This window comes from Scleropages formosus, chromosome 19 (assembly GCF_900964775.1).
Source record: "Scleropages formosus chromosome 19, fSclFor1.1, whole genome shotgun sequence".
NCBI classification, from domain to species: Eukaryota; Metazoa; Chordata; class Actinopteri; order Osteoglossiformes; family Osteoglossidae; genus Scleropages; species Scleropages formosus.
This window is the reverse complement of record NC_041824.1, coordinates 4,740,764-4,756,685: the sequence shown is the minus strand read 5'-3', so window position 1 is coordinate 4,756,685 and position 15,922 is coordinate 4,740,764. Positions and strand designations below refer to the sequence as shown.

At 44.6% G+C, this 15,922-nt stretch overlaps 1 protein-coding gene across 1 annotated transcript; it reads left to right on the top strand.

Moving 5' to 3' along the window:
* The first annotated feature begins 1,857 nt into the window (after positions 1–1,857).
* On the top strand, positions 1,858–15,601 carry sycp2l (synaptonemal complex protein 2-like). Its single transcript, XM_029246465.1, has 33 exons — positions 1,858–1,920; positions 2,246–2,365; positions 2,838–2,954; positions 3,067–3,171; positions 3,260–3,284; positions 3,680–3,765; positions 4,333–4,421; positions 4,676–4,710; positions 5,057–5,199; positions 5,336–5,388; positions 6,126–6,171; positions 6,324–6,416; positions 6,998–7,058; positions 7,303–7,451; positions 7,660–7,708; positions 7,857–7,890; positions 7,998–8,031; positions 8,214–8,239; positions 8,329–8,785; positions 8,905–8,954; positions 9,149–9,197; positions 9,280–9,403; positions 9,521–9,570; positions 9,762–9,893; positions 10,312–10,386; positions 11,118–11,181; positions 11,339–11,437; positions 12,080–12,189; positions 12,763–12,857; positions 12,999–13,098; positions 13,921–13,979; positions 14,183–14,258; positions 15,416–15,601. Exons 1-33 carry the CDS (start codon positions 1,915–1,917, stop codon positions 15,479–15,481), a joined length of 2,877 nt encoding a protein of 958 aa, XP_029102298.1. The 5' UTR covers positions 1,858–1,914; the 3' UTR covers positions 15,482–15,601.
* Positions 15,602–15,922: the final 321 nt, after the last annotated feature.

Genomic DNA, 15,922 nt, shown 5'->3' with positions numbered 1-15,922 from the left:
TCTTATATTTTAGACAAAGAAGGTTTGGCGCAGTCCCTATGCGAAAATGTGTTCGTAGAAATTTGGAGGGAAAATCATCACCTTAAGCGTTCATGTATTACTACGTCACACACGCACAGAATGCACGCGCTTCCGATTGCATATCTTCAGCCTAGTTCAGTATAACTCTCCTGAGTCCTACTGCTAACGTTTTCAACGTAGGACGATAGCGAAGCAATCGCTTGGCCCAGTCAATAAGTTCTAAGACTCAGGTGTTGCGTTGCTGCTCCTCGTGCATCCATGGTTGGCCACCACAGCAGCGCCCCTCGGTGGCTGGTCTGAGATCGGATGGACTTACCACACAAACAGCAGAATACTTTCCAACACATACAAATGGAAGCTTGTAGGGTAGTGGTTGGAGTTGCTGCCTTTGACTCCTAAAGGTCAGAGGTTCAAATCTCTCATCAATCAAGTATCCTTAATCAAAGTACTTCCCTTAAAATTATAGGAACAGCTATACTGTAGTAGTTAGAGTAGCTGCCTTTGGAGCCAAAAGTTGCAGGTTTGAGTCCCCTGTCCAGAAAAAATGACCACTTGCATAAATAGGTGAATAAGTGTAAGAAGCTTCACATTATAAATTGCTTTGGAGAAAACAATCAGCTAAATGAATAAATGTGAATTGCTTCACTAAAATTACCAACTGTATAAATGGGTGAATGATTACAAGCATCTTAAGAGTGTAAGTCAGATAAATGAATACATGGTAAATGTGTATGAAAGTTCCACATAAGGCTGTTATCCGTTCCACTCAGGGTTTCTGTTTTTTACTCATCCCGTAACAGGTGCTTCAAAATTGACAGTTTTGTTACCGACTGCATTCTCTCACACCCTCGACCCATTTCGGCTCAGATGACATATTTCATCGCTGTCCTGAAGCGGTTAAGAGCACACTATGTCAGTATCAATGGGACACGTATTAAAATGTATGGCATCATTGTTTCAAAGTAATATTGTGGATAAAGTGGATAAAGCCTGCAATTCTGGTCGAAAAGATATACACCGAATAAACTATATAGTATCAGTCTCCCAGACATTGCTGTGTCATGCCCTGGAGGTGCAGCCAGCTGATTATTCAAAGGTCCAGGTAATCTGTCAAGGCCCACAAGTCTTTTCTCCAGGTGTCACCGTAACCTGGTACCAGCATTACGGGTGTCTCACCCCCCTGGTTCATTATTATATGAGGCATGCTTGCTAGAGGATGCCATGCTACGGGACAAGAGATGCACCAGGGAAGACGCACAACGTGTGCATGTGTGTGTCCGGTCTCCTGCTACCAACAGCACACGCCTCCCAGGTAGCAGCAGCATCCGTGTCTGTCAATCTCAGGATCCTTCTACACACCTGTTGCCGGGGGTCTTCCTCTGCAAACACACTCTGCACGTATTCATTGTTCCGGTTCTCGCCTACTATTGATTTTAATAGCATACATACATACTGTACATACACCTGGGCTGAAACTGAAGAGCCCCGAGCGGCAGCAGCTGTGACGTCAGCGTCACCTGCTTCGGTTTGAGCAGGAGCGGTCACTCGTACCGGACTCCCGTTCGTGTCAACGCTGCCCCTTGGCCGAGGTAAAGGGGACGAAGCGCAGGTGAACGCGTTCTCACACTTTGAGTGACTATGATTATGTTATGAATTAGTGATCTTGCGATATTAAAGTGGAAACGCGGCGCCGAGAGAGAGACGACGATGAGCGCAGGGAACCGCAAACCCTTCGTTCTTCACCGTGAGGACGCGTCCTAATTTACATATGAGCGAGAGCGCGCGGCCCCCAAGCCTGGGGCCCCAGCCAGGTGTGCTCATTAGAGTCACCTGTGAGCGCGCGCGCGACCGGCGATGAGACGCGCTTGGCACGAGGCGACCGCATAAAAAGTTATGGCCGTAAGTCCAAGTTCACACGTTTATTCCTCGCTTTTTCCTCTTTTGCTCTCTTCTCTTGGTCTTGCGAGAAGGACTGAGACTGTTGCTTAGTTTCGGTTTTCCGCGCGCGCGCACCTGTCGAACCCTGGTCCCTGCGTGTTAATTCACTGATTTTTAAAACGCGTTTCTTCGGACCTGTGTCGTGTTACACCCCCGAATAAAATGGACTCCCCGATTAATCTTAGTGTATAATTGCTGTTTACACTGTTAATTGTTTTACATAAGGTAACACTTTTACATGATCCATGATGCTGACTTTTATTACTTACTGCATGATTTATTACAGCTGGAAGCGCTTATAGAGGAAGCGTTTGCTGCTAAAAGTACAGCAAAAATTGGTGCTGCTCTTCTTGGAGAAAAAAATTCAAAGTCTTTGATGAACAGGCTGGACAAAATAACTAGTAAGGTAAAAAAAAAAAAAAAAAAAATTGTATGAAAAAGTTTGCCCCAGTCTTATTTAAATAAATGTATCATTTATGTGATCTATGATTTACTCAACACATTTAAGCAACTTTGGGATGGATTGTTTGTGATATTCTGTGTATTAGCAGGTAACTGTAATATACTTTTAATATTGAGGGAAATAATATTTCTGTAGAGCGGGGGCACGGGGGTGCAGTGGGTTGGGCCGGGACCCGCTCTCCGGCAGGTCTGGGGTTTGAGCTCTGCTTGGGGTGCCTTGCAATGGACTGGCATCCCATCCTGGGTGTGTTCCCACCCCCTCTAGCCCCACGCCCTGCGTTGCTGAGTTAGGCTCCGGTTTGCAGAGATCCTGCTTGTGACAAGCGGTTTCAGACTGTGTGTGTGTGTGTGTGTGTGTGTGTGTGTAGTTTCCTTGTATTTAGTCGCTGAGCCATTTATGTAAATATCTGTCGCAGGAACTTGACAAAAATGAATTCCACAACATCTTCCTGCTTTTGAGAGCCCTCGACACTCTGTGCGAAAGTGACGAAGACCTCATCCGCTCCTTTGTTCAGCAAGGCCTCGTGATGAAGATAGGTGTCCTTTCTTTTCTACCGCATCTCACATGCGCTCATCACAAAGATGCTTGTGCGTTATGTCATGCACTTAATACTTTTACTGTACCTTTGCTTTTGCGGAATGCACATGCTGGTGTGGTTCGAAAGAGCCACGGAGTTTCTAAAGATGGAGGCTTTGAGGTACTCTAAAGGTCTACCAAACCTGATCGAGGAGTTCTATGATATTTCTATGGTGAGTTTCTGAGCACATTGCTGGACGGTTGGTTCTGATGTTTTTTCATGTAATTTCGGGTCAAAATGTTCTCTCTCTGTCCCTTTAGAGTATATGCCGGACCAGTTCTGAAGGTGAATTTCCCCCACTCGCTTCTCTGCTGATTTCTTCAGCATATGATAAGCGTGGAAATGTTTCTTTAATAGCTTTGTGATTAGAAGTCATAGAATAATAGAAAAACCTTTATGCAGCTACGCCTGACATGTACACTGGTTCATATGGTGGGTTGTGACAAATTCACTGTTCTCTAGAATCACATTTGCATCAAAACCTCTCTTCTTACTGTGATGCGCTCTTTGTGGTGTTCTGAGACGCACATCACTTTGGAGAAGCATTTGCTAAATGAATATATGTAACGTTTATTAAAATTTCACAGTGAGTTTTTGTCGTGTTTTCTTATTTTTGCATTAGTACCATTTGTGTGTGTAACTTTTTTTCCCCTACCGTATTCTGGATTGTGGTACGACAGGGAAGCGTCAGATCCAGGATATATTCCTGCTGCGATTTGGGATTCTTGTTACAGACACTGACATCTCCTTTGGCCTTCGGCTGGAGGTGAGACAGTTCCGCGCATCAGTGGAATAGATTTTGTTTCGTATAGGTGGCACGGTGGCACAGCGAGTAGCGCTTCTGTCTCACAGCGCCTGGGTGGTATGAAAGGACGTGTGTTCGATCCCTGCTCAGTCTGTGTGGAATTTGTATGTTCTCCCTGTGTAGGTTTCCTTTGGGTGCTCTGGTTTCCTCCCACAGTCCAAACACATGCTGTTTGGGTTCACCCATAGTGTGTGAGTGTGTGTGTGTGTGTGTGTGTGTGTGTTCCACTGATGTATGGGTGAGTGACCCAGTGTAAGTAGTGTATCTAGCAGTGTAAGTCACCGCAGTGGATAAGGTGTGTGGGCTGATAGCACTACATAGAGTTCATTGGAAGTCTGCTAAATAAATGTAAATGAACAGGATTATGTACAGTGTGTGTATGTATATGTCTATGTGCTTATATGCACACACTTAACAAGGAATAATTTTTAAAAAATCGGGATCAGTTTAAAGCTCTTTGTTTCACAGGATGTATGGTGGTATGTTGGTTTTTTTTTTTTTTTCCTCCCCCCCTCCCCTTCTGTCTAGGCTATCAGAACCATCAATTCAATCCTTGACCGATCAACAAAAGAGGAGAGAAAGAAGCTCAGTCTTTCTGTCGATCACTGTTTGCTCCTGTAAGTTTCTGCTCTCGTCAGTCATTGTATCAGCGGAGCGAATGTTCACTTTATCCAATGTTGTTCTCCACGAGGAGAATTCGCTGCAGTCGTGCAGTGACATGGGACAAAGGCAGAGGAACCTCTGGAATACGACCACCCCCAAGTGGCCGAGTGTGGGAAGTTCCACAGTGTAAAACCTGCCTTTTTACAGTACTTTACTGCGTATACTGATAACGTCGCTTCCGCTCTGTTGGTTCTGTTGTCTTTTTCAGAGAAGAATTTGCTAAAGTGATTCTAGAGGTTGGTGGTAAGTTGTGGTCTTTGTTTTGGAGTCATGTATCCATGTTGCCTGCTAATTACCATGTTTTAGGTATTGATGGTCAGTGTAGTTACTGCTGTGCTGCTGTTTAGGAGAATTAGAAGGGGAATGAGAGCTGGGTTTGCTCAAGGGTTCACCTCCAGTCTTGGGATGCTGGGAGGAATGCTGGGAGCACTTTGGGAACCCCGATAACTTCTCCAAGTTGTAATAGCGTTTGAGTAAAGGGCTGATCCAGACCCAGCACGGTTAGATGTCGATGGGTGTCAGTGGGTGGAAGGGCGAGAAGGGCGACACCGGGAATAACTGGCATCTGCTCTGGGGTCCGCACCGCGAGACTACGAAATGCAGGTGGCCGTCTCCGAGGCCCTGTGCCGCATGACCACCCGGAAGTGTCGCGAGGAGCTCGTCTACAAGTGGTTCCCCATCAGGTGCTTTGCAGACTCCTTCAAAGCCATAAACGATCCGGAGTTTGAGACGGTGAGTGTCCCGCACCCACTTTGCCGCAGTTTGTGACGGTCCTTTAATTCCTTTTGTGCCATGTTTAAAATTAAGAATCATATAGGATGCCTTCAGTTTCTGATGCGCTGAAACATCTGGTTACCTTTTTGAAAAGGACTGCAGACAATTTCTTAATGAAGTTAACAGCTACTTTGGAGATGAGAGAAGGTATGTGGGATTTTTTTTTTTTTTTTCCTGGGAGGGGGTTAGTGGTTTTTTGTGTGTGTTTTTCTAGAGAATTTGTTTAGAAAAACTGTAACATGAATTTTTCGTATGTTTACCATACTTCATTTATTAGACGCTTTTGTCCAAAGCGACTTCCACTGAACTCTGTGTCGTGTTATCAGCCCACACACCTTATTTATCGCGGTGACTTAGACTGCTAGATACACTACTTACACTGGGTCACTCATCCATACATCAGTGGAACACACACACTCTCTCTCTGTCACTCACACACTATGGGGGAACCTGAACAGTATGTCTTTGGAGTGTGGGAGGAAACCAGAGCACCCAGAGGAAACCCACACAGTCGGGGAGAACATGTAAACTCCACACAGACTGAGTGAGGCTCGAACCCATGTCCTCTCGCACCACCCAGGCGCTGTGAGACAGCAGCACTAGTGGCTGTGCCACCGTATTATTAAATTCTTAAGTATAATATAACATTCACATGTCCCAGTATCATTTATATTAACTGATGTAGCTTCAAAAATTTCTCTGACAATTTGCAAACTAAAATCCAAATTTGAGAGCGATGAGCTGTAAGGCATCACGTAATAGGAGCATCCTGTAACATGGTTTAAAAAAAAAAAAAAAAACAGCGATGGTTGAGCTACCGCCATATGTATTTGTCCATTAATTACATTAATTGCGGTGATTTTTAAAGCAGTTTCTTTCCACAGGGTGTTCACATTTCCCTGCATCCAAGTGTTTCTGGACACTACGGAGGTAAGCGCTCCTGTGCTCTTTGCCATTCCGACATAAGTATGTTTGGCGTTCATTATGACAAAACGTATGAAGTGGAATCTGTACTCATAGCTGAAGCCCCATATAAAATATTTTTCTCTGCTTTTGTTCAATCGTGCGGTTTTGCGTTGTAGTTATTCAAGCCGAAGGACGACAACCTGGACAAGTTCTGGATAGATTTCAACCTCGGCACGTCCTGTATCAGTTTTTTTGTGAATGACCCAGAGGTAGGATGATGAGTATCATAATTCTGCTTTCATGTGGATGTTTCTTGATGATGATGATGATGGCTGCGGTTCACGTGCGCTGATACAGTAAATTTCCCCGTACTGTGTATGTGCAGGGTAACACTTGCCTTTAGTAGCATCGAATGATGACTCCTCCATGGTGACATTATTTACCCTGAGAGGTGTTATCAGGTCACCCTGAAAACACACAATAATGTTCGGATAGAAAATTTAGTCCTTTCGCTGTAACGTTCAGGGGGGACACATGGGAAAACGCTTCGGCAGGTCAAATACAACTTGTACTGCGGTACCCTGTATCACCTGGAGAGGTTTGATGGCAGAGGCCAGAAGACCAGGCAGGAGAGTTACAGTAATCCAGGTGGGATGCGACCATGGTCTGGACCGGGAGCTGTGCAGAGTGTGTTGGGAGACGAGGGCGGATCCTGCGGGTGACTTGGTTATGGCCTCAATATGTTGAGAGGGGAGGACAGGCTTGAGTTGATGGTCACTCCCAAGGAGTTGTCCAGTTGGGGAGCGTTTCTGACAGGTGAAGGTGCTCTTGGCTTTCTGTCGGGGTGCAGGGAGCACTTTGGGAATCCATCAACTTGCCAAAGGTTTCTGTCGACGGATACGCTGTCTTGGGTAAGTGGAACATCTGTCTTTTGTTCACTTGCCAATTTCTTCCGAAGCAAAATGCTATTAAGTTTTAAAAATATTTTTAAACTTAAATATCCTTTTAACTTTTTGCTGAAATGTGTTGAAATTTATTTTATTTTTAAAAAAAAAAAAAATAATATAGAAAATTCAGTTTGCTACTTTTCTGAATGTTAAGCTGTGTGTGTGTGTGTGGCGGGGGGGGGGGGTTGTCTCCTCTTTCTTTTTGCAGAAAGAGATGAAAAGAAAGTTCTGGCTGTTCAAATGAATCTTCCCGTCACTCACTGCAAAATAAAAGGAAGAACAGTCCGAATATTTTTCGAAAAGCACTGTGATATAGAGAACGCTGCCAAGAAAGTGTTTGGAGAAGTGCTGCACCTCGTAACGTACCTTTTTCCATAGATTTAATTTTTTTTTTTTTTTTTTTCTTAAAAATAAATTCAGCTGTGTGAAGAGTAGAAACATCCAAGACTCCATGTTGTGATGCTTTGTGGTGCCATTTTCCGGTTTTTAATTCCATAGCGGTTTTAATTCCTGGCTGATTTTCTGGTAAATTGGAATATTAATCATTTTTTGCCCCCCCCTTCAGGAACCTGCACAGACTGAGAGACAGGCAGAGTTGACCAGGGCCACTTTAGGTGGTGATCATTTTATTCACATGTTGTTTCAAATGGTCACTGTTTGTGGGCATACCCAGAGGATTTGTGCATATGTGATAGATATATATATTTATTTTTTTTTTTTTTTTTTTTTCCCCTCCTTTTCTCCCTCCTCCCTCTATTTCAGATCCTGGAAATGGTCATAAAGCTAAACCAGCCAGGTTTGCCTTTGCAAAATGTGTGTGTTGTCTGGAGATAATTTAGCCAGAGGATGACGTGTACTTAAACTTTTAACTTTCGTCATAAGTGCTCCTGTACACTTTTTCAGAGCCTCCAGTTCAGTGTCTGAGGAAGCCGTGGATGTAAGTACTGAACTTTAACTTGAGACGATGTATGAATTTTACTTTTCAGCTGCTATGAACTGATTGATTGGCAAAGGGCAATTTGACGCTGTAATATTTTGGTTATCACGACAGTTCATATTTGAAATGTCATTGTGTTGTCTGTTTTGGCTGAAAAGATTTACGGTACATTTAATTTGCAGGAGACTAAAGGAGAAAGGTCTCCACAGTGAGTAAATTTGTTCTCCCGCTTCACACCGCACTTTCGAATTGTTTCTATTATTTATTGGTTTTCCTTTGTGCGTGTGTTTCCTCCAGGGAAGAGCCTGATGTATTTCATCTGAACGACCATTCCGACACTGAGGTTGGCTCCTTGCTTTCCCGAGGATTATGGGACTGCGTAACGCACCCAGTGACGCACAGCGGTTTCTCATGTTGTCGACCGTGTGGGAAGTTGGGGAACGCGTTCCAAACACGTTTCCTATGTAGCGCACACAGCATATGCAGGGCAAAATTGGCTTTGGTGACCAGATTAATTTATACCTGTTTATTCACGCCACATAATACGGGTTTGGGTAAGAGCTTTGGCAAGTGCAGAACATCCACTACTTTAACGATAACGGCAGTTTTCCTAAACTGTGTGAACCAGCAAATCCCTCAACTACTCCAGGTTAAAGTTGCGGTATCTGAGACACTGCATGCCGTTTGTAAAGGCTTGTCACATATCAGGAAGGAAAACTGTATGCCATTCATGGCAGCTTTGAGGAGGTACCAGGTCAGTGCCGAATGTGTGAAAATGATTGACGGCCGTCAGCGATGGGTCGTCTGGGTGTTGGATCCCTTTCTCGACGCTCATAAGGTGTCTACTCATTCTTCTCTCCTCTTTTCTCTTAGGTGGCAAGGGCAAAAGCAAGAATTTTCAGTCAGTCGTCTTCTTCGATGGGGTGCGATCATGCTGCTGTTGTGCGTTTAGTGTGTGTGTGTGTGTGTGTGTGTGTGTGTGTGTGTGTGTGTGTGTACATGCGCTCCGACTTCTGGACCCTCATGTGACGAGGACCTCGAATGATATCGCTTTCATTTTTATCACATTGCTTTATAGCACCGCACGGTTGTGATGTTAGTTCATCTCTTGACTCAGGTCTGCAAGTTCCAGTCAAGCTGCACCCAAACCGAAAGAATCCCATAAGGTGAACCTACTGGAAGCTACTCCAGATTCGGTATCTGACGAGAGAACAGAAAATGGGGAAAAAACGATGACGTTCATTTCAGATTTGGCAGTCTGAGACTGAGAGCAGCCCAACACAACGTGGGGAGAGCGAGAGCCTCCATCAGAGGAGCCTCATGAGGGCCGACTACACCAGGAAGAAGCCCAAAGTCAAAGCCAAGCTGAAAAGTAAGATGACGTTCGGTGTGAAATAGCCATAAAAGTCACCGATCGATCATCCATCGAATATGTTGCTGAGTGACGAAATGGAATGATGTATTTTTGTTTTTGCTCCTCCCCTTTAAGTTCTTCCCCTGTCCTCGAGCAGCAGCGCCGAAGAGTCTCACGTCGTCATGGTAACGATTCTTCCTGTAAAATCCTCGATGCCAGAAAATACGTGTATCTGTCAGATATGCTACGTAGGTCTAGTTGTTGAAAGAAATGCTTCGGTTTTGGTCAATTGTTCCTTCGTAAACTTCACTGAGATCAGCTATCGAAGAACTAATCACAGTGTCAGCACTTTAAAAGCCAATGTATTTGTCATCAGCACTCAACTCCCAAGCCGGTGGAAGGGGAGCAAAGCAGAAGCAAAGAAAAGCCTTTCCCTCATCTCAGACAGCCCAGCTTGGAATACTCGCTTATTACACCTCGAACGGATGAAGGAAAAGATGCAGGTGCTGTAAGTTTATCTGTAGAGATGTAAAATGGATGGAATGATGGTTTTCATTAGATCTGTAGCTCCTTAAGAATAAAACAATTTAAAAAAAAAAAAAAAAAAGTGACCTATGGGCTCAGGTTCTAACAAATACAGAGGAAGAAAAAAGCTGCACTGGCAACAGTCAGCAGAGCCGTATGACACAGGAAGCACCGTACTGACATGGGTAACTGTCATCTTCCGCCTTCGGTCCGAAGGTGTCGCGGCACCAGGGGAAATCCAGAACGGGACTCGTCAGGAAGGGCCTGGCGAGGGCTGCTTACAATCCGCTCTGGTCTTTGGATCCCCTCAAAATCCGCAGGGCTTCCACTGGCCTGTCGGGTCTCCGGTGTTGGGCCTCCAGTCTTAGGTCACCGTCATGTTGTCCGCCGCTTTCTTTCAGAGCCTGCTGTGGAGATGGAGCTGGACGATTCTGTATTCATCAGAGATGATGATGATGATGATGATGATCTCCGTCGTGCTGAGGTACCTTCAGCTCTCAACATAATGCCTGTAAAACACTTCCTTTGCCAGCCTGTGGTTTACATTACTTACCATTTGTGCCAAGTGCCCTCCAGTCAAGGTCAGTTCTTGACGGCCACGTAGAGCTCCTACAAAGTGTTCTGTGCTCCACTTGCGATACCAAAGGCTGCTTTGAATAGCTGTCCTCTAATGTACTTTGAATGTTGCTATCTCTGCACATCTTTCCACCGCTGCTGCATCTTCTCGGTATTATTTTTTTTTATCGTTCCCTTTGCATCGTTGTGGTTGATTGGAAATTTTTCGATTCCTCAGATCCTTTGGAGGACACCTCTAACCTTTCCATCTTTTCTTTGCAAGTGAATGGTATAGACCATACAATATTATACAAAAGATGCTCTGTGTTGGTTTACATGACTCCTTCTGGTTTTTGGCTCGTCTTCAGGGTAATTTACATTTACAGCAAATCAAAATGGGGGCAAAAATGAAATGCAATTAAAAATTCTGCTCGTCAAGGTTACTACATGAAGGGTGTCCTGGAGAACCCAGTTCTTATAGCACAACGAGTCAGAATGTGAGCTAAATGGGTTCATTGAGGACAGTGAGTTGAATGGGGGTGGGGGTCACTGTCTGCCTGCCTCGTATAAAATCCCACTGGACTTGACCCCCTAGGTCCATAGTGTAAGCTCTGATGTTCATTATAATATTGGTTGAAATGCGCCCCCCCAGGGACATTCCAGTGTCAAGTTGCCGCTGCTTCCTTTAGCAAAGAAAAGGAAACAAGAAACGACAGGTGAGTTACCGTATCCTGCAACAGGTATGACTTCTTGCAAAAGCAGCCTACGAATTATAGATGAGTGCAATCTATAATGCAAAATGTATACAGCCTGAGAAGCATTGGAAACGTTGTGTGGAGCTGTCACCATCCCATCCCTCCTCGTCCTGCTCAGGCCCCGATTCAGGCCTCGGCTCGGAGAAATGGCAGGACGCGCAGGAGGAAGATCTTCCACCTCCAGGAGCGGAAGCGAAACGATGGCGCTCCCCCGGGGGTAGGCCGTCACGGCTCGCTCAACGGCCGTCTTTTTCTAGCTCCGTCTGCCGCTAATTTGGAGTTCGGATTGGATTCCCCGTAACGATCAGGTTAAATGCAGTAAGAGTACACCACTACAGTGTGCGTGAACAGCTTGTGTTTGATTATCATTTGCACCTTCCAGCGTAATCGCCGACGGATTTCGTGAGCATTTTTCGGATTGATCAATCTTTTCTGTCTGGGGGGGGTTTAATTCGTATCGAACTTTTCCTTTCTTGAGTTCCGTTCTCCTGCAATGTGGCTGCATGCCAGGCTGGCCTCTCCAGCCACCGAACACCACAATTGCCCCACTGTGGCTGGATTACCGGCCCACTTGGCCCCCTTCCGGCCCTTTCGCGGTTTTGGGAAAGGCCTCGGTGGGTCACGAGAGCCTCTCGTGCTGCCAGGAAGCTCAGGCGTAAATCTGAATTTGGTTTTTGTTCATTTACATTCAAGCGCACGTAAAAGCTCGAATTTCGAGCAACGTAGACGACCGCTAAGCCGAAAGCCTCGCAGGCGTAACGGAATAAGCTGCGTAAATGGTGCCCGTCGCAGTCCGACAATCTTATTGCTGCCGTTTAAAAACGTGTTCGGAGTAGTTTGTCCCCCTTTTCCCGTCCAGAGAGGATGGCCAAGCTGCTGATGGAGGAGTCAGAGTCCGAAACGGAGACGGACGCCGGGGTCATCGCTGCCTTTCAGTCCTTCAGAAAACAGCTGAACGAGTACTTTGCGGTAACGGCTCCCGCCTGACCTGCACCAAAGCCAACATGAGCGGAGAGGTCAATGCCGCTACCCCGCAGAAGCCCCAAAGTATCGCACAAGCACTTAAAAGGGGTGAAATTTTGACAGATTAGATCAAATATTTAATTTGAGACTATACAAATCCACAGTGAACTGGTCTATTTCTAGTAATGTCAGGTACCTTCTGGGCTCGAGACCCCGTGTACCTCCGTCCCAAAAGCTCTGATAAAAGCTGTAGCCCAGAATAGCTGTTTTTGAAATAAAATGACCACATGAAGGGTAACCAGCTGTACGAAAAGGATATTTTCATAAGGCGATGTGGTTCTTCTTTGTACGGGACCCTGGTACAAGGGCTGGGTGCATCACAGGGGGGTGTGATAGAGGGAGAATTTATGCACTGTTGCTGTAACATGGTATTAGAACATTATTTACAACCATATGGACTGTGCCACAAAAAACTGACTCGTCTTTCTCTGGACTATTGCACGATTTTCCAGTAAAGTAGGAGAATGTCAGGTAATGTCACTGCACGTTTCTTCGTTGAATAGCACCCTGATCTCTTAGTCCAGGCATAAGAAAATAGAAACCCGATCCCTGGAGACGCTCTCGGACTGTCAGAAACACGTGACGTCTCTGCTGGGCTCTGTGCACAAGAACAGGTAAAACGCGCCACCCCGCTCGTTTCGACAGTCCTTAAGGAGCACGAAAGATGCCGATCACGGGGGTTGAACTTGACCCTCTAAGATCAGCCTCGCGTCACAGAAATGGCCAAGTGACCGTGTACTTGTGTCCACTCTCAGGCTGATGCACCTCGAGAAGTTCCAGGACACGGTGGTCAATGAGCTGTACAACCTGGAGCAGGACTGTCAGTCCCTGAAGGAGATTGAGAAAGAAACTGTGGTCTGTGTCCAAACTTTGCTAAGTCTGTGAAGATGCATATTTACCATTCATTTTCACTTTTTTTTTTTTTTTTTAAATTTTGGATGACCAGACCCATTTGAGGACAGTAACTCTGGTGTAGAATCTTTCAGCAGGTAACGGCTAGTGCATAGAAAGGCCACCAATTACTAATTTCATTGTCCAGTCCTAATTCATAACTGAAAACAGACTAAATACTGGAAAACTGGATGACATTTCTTTTCCCGTTAATTCTTACTGGGAAAAATTCCAGTTTGTTCCAAGCCCTTCCCAAGCTCACCCCTAAATAACGCCGAATATCACGAGGAAAATGTTGTGTAACACGCTAAAACAGAATAGCAATTAACGTTATATTTAAGCTTTTGTTTAGTTTAAATTTTAAGCTGAGATTTTATAAAATAAATGTAGTGCCATAGTGTGCATGGACTAGCTTGAGGAAGAACATATGTCGCATTTAAAAATGTGATTATAAAATTAAAAGCCCAGTGGTGCAAAACACAAGTACGTGAGATGGTAGAGATCCAGACAGTAACCGACAGCGTGGGTACTTGCTTCCCACAATGCATTGCATCTGCCTCTGTCACACAGCTGTTTGATGCATTTTTCAAATGTGATCTGAGTTTATCATGCCACACTGAATATTGCAGATGAGAGAAAATGATCCAGGAAAATGTCAGGATACTGAATAACGCGGGAGGGGAGATGGGTACTTTTGAGCTAAGAAGGAAATGTGGTCACCCAACGATAACCGATACGAGCGCATTGTGTGTGCTGCTGTTTCAAAATGGACATTTGTTTTAACAGGTCTTTTGGAGGAAAGAATCAGAAACTGTGGAAGCTTTCTGTGGCCATCAGCAGCAGAGGTGCCACATTTGCCTTTATAAATACTATCATATGATACAGACCTGCTTTTATTGCAGACGCAGTGACCTCCGGAGCGCGCATATCGAATCTGTAACCCGATATGAGAATGTTGCGTGGAAGTATTTCTGACGTGCTGGCAGTTTTGAAGTCCTTACGGTAGAGCTATACTGTACGCCTGTCTTTTGACATTGATCTTTTCCAGGCTGCAGTCGTTAGGACTAGTGGATACAGGCAGAAAGAGCACAACGGAGGAGCAGGAAGCGGCATCGGCAGCGCAGGTACTGTGGAAGTTGCTTTTATATGTGAGAGGAGTTGAAAAGAGCCACATTTTGCAGCAGCTTCATTACCAGCTGCTCTGTCTCCTGCATCGGGAAGCTACTAGTGAGATGGGTTAGTTTATGGAGTAAAACAATGACACGTAAGAACAGAAAGGGGAAAGGGAACTTTTTTAGAGCAGAGCTGGTAAAACCAGCCGGCTATATGAGGAGCAGCAAACTACTTGTATGCGGTACGGCGAGTAAGTTCTGAGACTGGCCAGCGTGTGGCACTGTTGTCACGATAGTTGTTGGAGCATTTCAGCTGTGATACCATTAAACTGCCACATAGTGGCCAGTCTTAGAATTTACTGGCAATGCCATGTAAACTCTGTACAGGCAGTCCCCCGGATTACCGACGAGTTCCGTTCCTCAGCCTGTCTTTAAGTCGGATTTGTACATAAATTGGAACAGTTAGGTACAGTTTGTGTCTAACGTCAGTCAAATATTTCTTAGTATATTGTGTAACTTTCTTTGCATAAAAAAGAAACGCTTCCGGATACACTAAAACATCTTTAATGTAACAATACAGTAATACAATGTAATGATATAATCATAACTACAGTATTTATAATAGAGAAAGGGGGGAGAGTGTAGGTATAAAAAAAAAATTTCACATTTCACCTTTATTTCCAATCACTTTATTATCTCCACTTTCACTTTAGTTGTGATCGTTTTTCTTTGTGTCGCCATCACTTGCATCACATTTAGGCTGTGGTGCCATGGTTAGGAGGGTATGAACAAAAATATTAAAGCGAAATACAGTAACACACGAGACACATCAGCAACGTGGTCCGATTGAAAAGAAGGAAATGTTTGTCCTACATCAGGATCACGAGCCGCCGAACCGCTGTAGCGCAGTTTTATTACGAACCATTGTACATAACTTGAATTAATATAATAGGCTTTATGGGGGGGTGGCTTGTAACTACAGGCTGTATATGAGCCAGACATTCGTAACCCAGGGACTGCCTGTATATAGTAATGTCAGCAGAAAATTAAATAAAAACTCTGTCCCAAGTGAAAAATCCCTGAAAACAGCCAAACTGATCAGTGTTTTAATTTGTTGTGGGAACATGGTACAAAGGTTAACTTTTTTTTTTTCCTCCCCCTTCCCACAGGAAACTTCTATGACGGGTGCAAAAGATGACGTGCCTTCTACTGAAAACACCAGTAGGGTTACTTAGAACAGTACAGTTAGTTACAGCAGTTACACGGTATCCCAGCATAGTTGGGTTTTCTGTACCGCAAGCCAATGCATTACCCTGTCTAGAAGACACAGGAGAACCTGATTTGAGAGGGGAAAAATGGTTCCAGAGGCGACACAAATGACTCGTTCAGATATTGGTTGTTATGATGCAGAGCAACTCATTAGAAATAAGAAAATCACTGTGGTCTTTGTCATTGTTAAATATCAGGCAGTTTTATTTAAGTGCTTTATTTTTTTTAACCTGCATTGTTAGCCATCCCAAATAATCATCATCAGTTGCCTTAACAGCCAAGTATAAATTCTAGGAATGTCAAAGAAAAGTTTAGCTTTTTGAAAACATGAGTTAAATAACTTGAACCTGCTATTGGTTTCCACCTGTACACCAAGAGTTGACAGGGACCTGAGCGCAGCTGGTCAA